The following is a 9,293-nucleotide window of genomic DNA, read 5'->3' on the forward strand; positions in this document are numbered from 1 at the left end:
GTGTACAGCATCCGAGAAAGCTGTTTTGGCTAGTACCCATGGGTGTATTAGACTTATTAGACCTGCCTGGAGCTGAGTGATTAAGGTTAATGCAGTCTGTTAGCAGTCTTGAACCGTGTCTTTTCCCTGTCTTTGCCTCATTGTAGGGGATCAGAAAACATCATCTTCTTTACCACCTATGTGAATGGCTCCTGCAGTAAGTATATTTTAGTCCCAGAAAAGAGTGTCCTGGTGTCCATTCATGGTAGAATATTCTGAGTTGTAATAGGTAGAAGCATCAAAGATCCTTCCATTCTCTCATAATTTTAATAGCTAAAGATAACTAGCTGTTAGTGATTTGTAAAATCTTGGAAGCACAACCAACCAAGTACTATACTGTGCCTTGAGCAAATAAAAAATGCAGGCTATACACAGAGACACTATAACTTAATTTTAGCAAAGTACATAAAGTAAATATTAGGCTACAACCAATAACAAAATGAAATGTATAGTGATTTCTGCCAAAGAGCATGGGCTGTGTTTGTGTTGGTGGAAGCCACTGGCTTTCCAGTCAGTGGCACAAAGCTGAAAGCATAATCTTTCATTTATTCATTCAACAGATTCATTTCATTTATTCATTCATTGGAACACCTACAGTAGTATGTTAAACACTCTTCTCAGGATGGTGAGAACAAAACACCCAAGGCCAGCTCTCATGGAGCTTAAATTCATGTAGACATGTTGGATGATCAGCCAGAAAATCAAAACTCAAATGATACAACTTAAAATACAATAAGATAGTTTCAAACTGTGTCATGAAGAAAGTAAAGCAGGATGCTGTGGTGTTTTAATGGAACACTGTACTGAAATTAATCCTCTCTTCCTGTCCAGTATAAAACTTCACATGTATAAAGATAAAACCAAAGTGTGAATTTCCTGTGTCAATTCCTATATCATTTTATATTGTTATCTGATTAACATGCATAGCATTGAAAATTCTGTTGCTATAAAACTAAGAGTAGTTCTAAAACAATTGTTTTGAAGTAGAGGCTCACCAGTAAGTGAAATTTTAATTAATATTTTGTCTTGTTTAAGAAGCTGACCTTGGGGCACTGGAATTACGGAGAACTTCAGACTTGGGGAAAAGCTTCAAAACCATTGGTGTGAAAATCTACTCATTTGGTCTTGGGGGACGTTTCCTTTTTGCCTCTGTGATGGCTGATAAGGTGGGTGTTTGCCTCTTTTCTTTGGGTTCTGATATTTCTGAACCTCAAAATATGCCTCAAACAGATAGCTTCAGTAGATGTACTGATGGAGTTTCTTGCCTTTTGTAGTATTTAGTGTCACTATTAGATTTGGAAGTGCTTCTTTTTATCGGGGCTGAATGATTCTTCTGGACTTCTCTCCACTTTGGCCTGTGTCACCAACTGAATTCTGGTGTCTGCTTAGGATATATCAACCCAGTGTTTGGGCTTTTCTCACACATGGATTCTGAAAAAAGCAATCTCCTTGCTCATTATCCAATGAAAATAATGGAAACATATAACATTTTTGAGTACCTACTGTATACTAGGTACTGTTCTGGGTTCTGGGAATATAGCAGTGAACAAATCAGATAAATGTCTTGCTCTCAGAGTTTCTATTCAAGTAGGGAGATAGATACTAAACTAACAAATATGATGTAATATCAGGTAATGATTAAAACTATGAAGAAACCTAAAACAGAGTAAATACATAAAAAGTGGCAGGAATTGGAGCAGCGCTGTTCCAGATAGGGTGGCTTGGAAGGGCTCTCTGAGACCCGACTGAAGTGAGAGGATAGCTGCGTGGATATCTAGGCTGAGTGAGCGCAAAGAGCCGCGGGCTGGCGCGTGCTCGGAATGCTGAAGGTAAGTGAGAAGGGCAGCGTGGCTGCAGCACGGGAAAGGGCGGTCCAAAGAGGGCAGCCGGTGGCCAAATCACACAGGGCCTCTGTAGGTTGTGAGCAAGACCTTGGCTTCCATTCTTCATGTGTTGGGAAGCTGTGAAAAGGGTGCAGGCAGGGGAATGGTTTAACTGGCTGTTTCTTTTGATGGAATAGGTGTGCATAGTGTCACCTGAGGGTCAGGAATGGAAGTAGCAGCAGCAGCAGCGAGAGAGACAGTAGGTTGGACCAGGCTGTTAACAGTGGATGAGGGGAGACGTAGTAAGATCACGGATGTATTTTTAAATGCTAACCAGTAGTGTGTGCTGGTAGATTAGATGCAGATTGTGAGAGAATAAGATGAACCAAGGTTAATTTTAGTCTTTGGCCTGAGCACCTGCGTGAATGGTGGTGCCATTTACTGAGATGGAAAGGACTACAGGAGAAGCAAGTTTGTGGGAAGAAAATCAAGAATTCAGTTTTGGATATGAGATGCGTATAAGATATATAGGTGAAAATGTCAGGTAAGCATTTGGGTATATGAATCCCCCAAAATTATATAGTATAATTATATGGAATGGTCTCATCTAGCTGTGTGACTAGATGGTATCTTGTAGGGGAATGAGTAGGTCGAGAAGAGGTGGGAGGGCTGAGCACTGGGTGCCCTGGTGCCCCTCACGGAATGGTGAGGTGGGAGAATACGAGCTTTCATAACAGTTGTACCCAGTGAGGAAATGAATAATGAGATGTGTAATTATTAATAATAGTGTGCCTGTTAATGTCACTGCACATGGTGTTATCTTGAAAGCCAAGTGAAAAAAAGGTTTCAATGAGGAGGAAATGATCAGCTGCATCAAATTCAGCTGAGATGTGGAGTTAGATGAGTTCTGAGAATTATCCACTGGAGTTGGCAAAGTATAGGTTGTTGGTGACCTTGATGAAAGCAGTTTCTTTGGAGTACTGTGGTTAAGAGACTGATTGGAGTGGGTTCAGAGAGAATTAGAGATAAGAAAAGTAGACAAGGTAACTACACATCACGCCCTTGAGCAGTTTTGTAATAATCCTCCCAACAGCCTTATAGTTCATACTGTTATCTCAGTTTAGGAAATTGAGTAACTTGTCTAGGTGGAACTCTGGTGGAAATCAGAATGTGTAATTCCAGAGATAGCTGCCTGTACACTGCTGCTGTCCACAAAATTAAAATTCCACTCTGTGCTTTTGAACTCCAGTTTTTACCTATAACAGCGAGTATAAGATTCAAAGTAAACATCTAAGATGTAAGTTAGAAAAGTAAGTTAAATGGACTCATCACTGAACTTTAAAAAGACTAATTCTCGTGCCCTGGCTGAACTGTGTCTAGAAGCTATTTTAAACTATTTATCAGATAGTACATGTTAATCGCCTCAACCCGTGCATACGTGCTAAGTTGCTTCAGTAGTGTCCAAATCTTTTTGACCCTATGGGCTGTTGCCTCCACGCTCCTCTGTCCATAGGATTCTCCAGGCAAGAATACTGGAGTAGGTTGCCATTGCCTTCTCCAGGGGATCTTTCTGACCCAGGAATCAAACCTAAGTCCCCTGCACTACAAGCAGATTCTTTACCATTGAGCCACGAGGGAGACCTGTTTTAACAGCTAAATATTCCCTGATCAGCTTCCTTATGTTAATTTCTGACTCTCCTTGCCCTCTTTCCAGCCTGGCCTGTTCCCTCCATCATGGCTGTTCTGAGAGCCTTCCTTAAAGAGGAGACGTGTCACATTTTGATTTACTTCATGATCTTCCAAACCTGGGTTTCATCTCCATTTTCCAGACCCATTATCTAATTCGATGATGCCAGAGCTATCTAAAAGAAACCAAACTTCTATGCAGCAGCCATCATTTTAAGAATTATCTGAGCAAACATGCAAATGGCTGCAGAGCCAAGCTCATAATGGTCCCAACAAACCCCTATCTCTGTTGAAGGAAATTGGCATGTCAGAGGTTAGGAGGAAATATTGGTATCTTAGAGGGCCACACAAGAACAAAGAAGCCAAAGAGAAAGCCAGGATAACCTTATTTACAATAGAATGGATTATTCCAGTGCCTGGATCTTTGCAAAAGGTTAGAAAAAGCTTGGATAATTGGTACTAGGACCTTTCATTTATAATAGATGTACCTAGTGAGGAAATAGGTAATGAATATAATTATTAAATAATAATGTACCTATTAATGTTACTGCATATGGCATCTTGGTGGAATATTTAAAAGATAAGTATCGGCATTTGTTCCAGGATACAACAAGAAGGATTCATGTGTCAACAGATCAAGGAGACACATGGAGCATGGCCCAGCTCCCATCTGTGGGGCAGGAACAGTTCTACTCTATTCTAGCTGCTAATGATGACATGGTGTTCATGCATGTAGATGAACCTGGAGGTAAGAGCTTTGCAAATGGTTCACCCTTGACTGCATAGAGACTTCAACTCCGAACCCTGTTTTAGTAGCTTTCCTTCTCAGTGTGCATGCTGCATCATTTTTGACTCTTTGCGACCTTGTGGACTATAGCCTGCCAGGCTCCTCTGTTCATGGGATTCTCTAGGCAAGAATGCTGAAATGGGTTGCCATGCCCTCCTCCAGGGAATCTTCCCAACCCAGGGATCAAACCCACATCTCTTATGTCTCCTGCATTGGCAGGAGGGTTCTTTGATTTTTCTTTTCACCCCTGGGAATTTATTAGTGGCCTACTTGTTTTAGAGATGATATGTAGCCTCTGTTAAAAAGGCCACTTGCTTTGACCCTCTAACATGGTTTGTAGGTATGTCCAGGTGTTCTGGAGCAGTGCTGCTCAAAGAATGGTCAGAGAACGGGGACTGATTTGCAAATTCTTTATTACCAAATAAGTGCAGAAAGCAGCATCAAGCATTTAGAAACTCTTACAGCTCTTTGACAAAGAAATTTTGTATCTGTTGACTCTAATAATAAAAAAATTTGAAGATTGTAATTTTTTCTTTCTTTTGTATTTCATTTTTCTAGTGATAAATTTTTTGTTATATTTACAAAAGCATCAGTTTGTGACAAAATTTTAAAATTGATCCTTCATCACAGAGAGTTTGAGAAGCATTCGTTTAGAGTAAAAAGATTTAAAAATGTGTAAGATATGAAGCTAAATGCAGTGCCTCTGCTACCAAAATATAACTGATTATACCAAAATATAAGAGCTTTTCTCTAACGTCTGAGTAATTTATTAAACAAATTCATCATCTGCTATGTTCAGGCACTAAGCTGGGTACTGGAATTAAAGATGGCCACAAAGTTCTTAACTATCAATCCTTGATTAGCTCTCAGGTCTGCATCCGCGTCATGAAGAGAGACAGTTGGCTGATGCGTGCATGTGTATGTGTCATATGTATGATTAGACTGTTGTTTTTACTCTGTTCCCTCCCAAGACTTGGTGGGTTTTTTGTTTGTTTGTTTGTTTGCCTATTCCAGACACTGGATTTGGTACCATATTTACCTCGGACGATCGAGGCATTGTCTATTCCAAATCCTTGGACCGACATCTCTACACCACTACGGGTGGCGAGACAGACTTCACCAATGTGACCTCCCTTCGTGGGGTTTATATGACAAGTGTGCTCTCAGAAGGTGGGTCCTTCAGCTGAATATGTTCAGAGCGGAGGCTTTGGGGGAAACTGATGGTCCTGTCCCCTCAGTAATGGTGCTTGCCTGGCCAACAAGCCTGTCTGTGAATTCTGGCTCTCTGTTTTAAGTAAGTTATGGTGATTAGAACTAAGAAAGAACAAAGCAACAGCAGGCATAAAGAAAGATTTGAGGTTATTTTGTTTATGAAAAAAGTCTTATGTATTGGGAAGTTCAGGCCTGTGGGAAGGAGTTTGAACCACTTTGCTTTTCTGATTGTCAAGGATGGAGCAATAGCCAGCTCAGATTTTTCCTGTGTTCTCTTCACTGGCTCTGCAGAGCCCAGTTGAACAAATAAACACGTTACTCTGAAGTACAAAGGGTTTTAAGGTTTTATTTATTTATGTATTTACTTTTTCGGTAGGAGTGGGGGGTGTTTGTTTTAATTTTGTGAACACCTTGCAGCTGTCTACAGGATCTAGGTGATTCTGGCCCCTAGTTCCTCCCAGACATCGCTCCTTCGCTTACTCTTGCAGTCACTCCAGTCCTCTGCCAGTCCTTAAACTGGCAGGTTCACACACTCTTGGGTGAGAGATTTGCAGTGACCTCTTTCTCCAGATGTCTACGTGGCCCACACTTTCCTCCTCCCAGCCATTGGTTATGTTTCTTTCTGATGAGACCTGCCCTGACTATCCTGTTTTAAATGTCAGTCTGCCTCCCTGCTACACACGCACTCTCTCATTCCCAGTTATCTGTACAAGATTTTTCCAAAGCATGCATTTTCTAACACACTATGTAATTTACCTATTTACAGTGTCTAGTGTTTGTCTGTCTCACCCTACTAGAATATATATTCCACAGAGTTTTTTTTTTTCCTAATTTGTTCACAGATATATTTCCAAAGCCTTACAGCAATTTTCATATAGTGGATAGGCAATAAAACATTTATTGGGTAAATGAAATTTACTTTATTAGCTTTCCTTTTTAAATTTTCCTTAAGAAAACTCAAAGCACTTCTTTTAATTTAAATGTGCAACAGTTTATGTATCATTAGCAATAGAGAATAGGGAAGACACATGAAGGAAAAAAAAAATGTGTAAGAGAAATAGGATATGGCATGGTAAAGAGACAAAAGCTAGGAATTATTCATTGAGACTTAATGCAGATAATTCAAATCTTGAGATTTCCTAAAATAAGCCTGGTATCATGGCCTTAGTCCAGATTAGAGTGCCTTCCCATTGTAGATTTTCCTCCAGGGCAAGCAAGCAAGGAAGAATAGAATTGTGTTGATAAGGAGATAAATGGTATCTTTTTTCAAGAGTAGCAGTCTAGATGATTTCTGGAATCAGTAGAATCCTGTTCAGGTGCGAAGCCTCTTTCAAGTATCGTACTCACCAATATTGACCCATTTCACTGGACGTCAATATCTTGTGGGACTCCAGGGTTCTATTGGTATTACATAATCTCTGTTAGAGAGTTATGCAATGATAAACTGAATTGATTAGGGTGCTTCCTAATCAATATATCAAGATTAATGTCATCCTTTTCCTATTCAGATAATTCTATCCAGACTATGATCACTTTTGACCAAGGAGGAAGGTGGAAGCACCTGAGGAAGCCTGAGAACAGTGAATGCGATGCTACTGCAAAAAATAAGAACGAGGTTTGTTTTATTCCTACTGTCATATGTATTCGGAGCAAAGCAACCATTCTGTTCTGCTCTTATTAGTGCCAGGCTTTTGAATAATGAAGTTTTGTACTTGCTGAGGGTCCACAGCTAACAGTGGAAAATTGGGAAATGAGAGGTTGAAATTAACTAGGATGTGAGAAATTTGAACTGTGAAGAAAGACCAAAATATTACACTTTATTTGTCTTTAAAGAAAACCAAAACTGAAGGCTAACAATTTCAGTCGGTTTAGTTCAGTTGTTCAGTCATGTCCGACTCTTTGTGACCCCGTGGACTGCAGCACACCGGGCTTCCCTGTCCATCAACAGCTCCCAGAGCTTACTCAAACTCATGTCTATCAAGTTGGTGATGCCATCCAACCATTTCAACCTTTGTCGTCCCCTTCTCCTCCCGCCTTCAATCTTCCCCAGCATCAGGGTCTTTTCCAGTGAGTCAGTTCTTTGCATCAGGTGGCTAAATTATTGGTGTTTGAGCTTCACCATCAGTCCTTCCAATGTATATTCAGGACTGATTTCCTTTAGGATTGACTGGTTGGATCTCCTTGTAGTCCAAGGGACTCTCAAGATTCTTCTCCAGTACCACAGTTCAGAAGCATCAGTTCTTTGGCACTCAGCTTTCTTTACAATCCAACTCTTACATCCATAATCACATCCATACATAACTACTGGAAAAACCATAGCTTTGACTAGACAGACCTTTGTTGGCAAAGTAATGTTTCTGCTTTTTAATATGCTGTCCAGGTTGGTCATAGCTTTTATTCCAAGGAGCAAACGTCTTCATGGTTGCAGTCACCATCTGCAGTGATTTTGGAGCCCCCCAAAATAAAGTCTCTCACCGTTTCCATTGTTTCCCCATCTATTTGTCATGAAGTGATGGGACCGGATGCCATGATCTTAGTTTTCTGAATGTTGAGTTTTAAGCCAGCTTTTTCACTCTCTTCTTTCACCTTCATCAAGAGGCTCTTTAGTTCTTCTTCCCTTTCTGCCGTGAGGTTGGTATCATCTGCATATCTGAGGTTATTGATATTTCTCCCAGCAATCTGGATTTCAGCTTGTGTTTCATCCAGCCCAGCATTTTGTATGATGTACTCTGCATTTAAGTTAAATAAGCAGGGTGACAATATACAGTTTTGACATACTCCTTTCCCGATTTGGAACCAGTCTGTTGTTCTATGTCCAGTTTTAACTGTTGCCTCTTGACCTGCAATTTGTGCTAACAGTTTGTATTATACTAAATTGCTGAATGAAAACAGAGTGGTCAGATGGGCCAGTGATTAGTTAGGAGTCGCGATGGCAGCTATGACACTTCAGCAACTCTACAGAAAGCCATCGACCAGCCATTCATAAGCAGTGCAAAGCCGTACTGGCCAGAAACAAATGGAGGAGAACTTGGCCTCTCTTCCCATCTGCCAGGGCTCCACGTGGCCTGTGGATGTAGGTGGTGACCTGGTCTAACATGTGGATTCAAGAGCTGAGCCCTCTGAGGAAAGGCCACAAACTAGAGATTCAAAGGCATTGCTGCAGGAGAGCCAGGTTCCATGAGTGACAGGTCTTGACAGGAAAGGGAAAAAACAAGCTTTGTGTCTGACTCTTTTAAAGAATTTGAGAGGAGCTTAGCAGAACCCTGGGAGTTTCCTTCAAAATTGACAGCATTGGTAATTCCAGGCTCTCTTCTGAGTACCTGCCTACGGCTGGTATGTACTCTGCTGTCCTGACTGGGCTTTCTGTTTTAAGAGACTCAACCAGTGGGAGATAAATGTACCCACACCATTCCCATCACACTGTCTCCCTTCTGTGTCTTCATGACCACTGTGGAGTCTCTCCCCTCCTGCTCCCCTTCCCACCCCTCCACCCTAGCCTTGCTCTGCTCCTGCCCTCTCCACCTCAGGCACAGGCACAGGTGCAGTGGCCTCCTTACGTGCCTTGCCACCCTCATGCTGCTGTGCCTCTCCCTCCCTAGCACTCTTCATGGCTCTCTTTTGCCCATGATCTGGTGAATGAAGGTCCTCTCCTCCCCCGGCAGGTTCTCTTCTGCCTTTTCATTGTTGTTGCCCATTTCATTGTCGTTGTCACCGACACACCCCTTCTTGTAACTCTGCTGCTCCCT

General features: G+C 41.4%; 1 protein-coding gene across 5 annotated transcripts in view; it reads left to right on the forward strand.

Annotated features, from left to right (window-relative positions):
- The window catches only part of SORT1 (sortilin 1), a 64,155-nt gene that overhangs the window by 37,145 nt on the left and 17,717 nt on the right, over window positions 1-9,293 (forward strand). For 3 of the 5 annotated variants that reach the window (XM_010830913.1, XM_010830915.1, XM_010830917.1), the window contains exons 7-11: window positions 147-196; window positions 1,075-1,205; window positions 4,152-4,296; window positions 5,350-5,505; window positions 7,056-7,162. In XM_010830913.1, coding sequence (XP_010829215.1) covers window positions 147-196; window positions 1,075-1,205; window positions 4,152-4,296; window positions 5,350-5,505; window positions 7,056-7,162 — 589 coding nt within the window. The remainder of the gene's footprint in view (window positions 1-146; window positions 197-1,074; window positions 1,206-4,151; window positions 4,297-5,349; window positions 5,506-7,055; window positions 7,163-9,293) is intronic. The other 2 variants (XM_010830914.1, XM_010830916.1) reach the window with 1 other exon arrangement.

Source organism: Bison bison, unplaced genomic scaffold, assembly GCF_000754665.1.
Source record: "Bison bison bison isolate TAMUID 2011002044 unplaced genomic scaffold, Bison_UMD1.0 scf7180017864519, whole genome shotgun sequence".
NCBI lineage: Eukaryota > Metazoa > Chordata > Mammalia > Artiodactyla > Bovidae > Bison > Bison bison.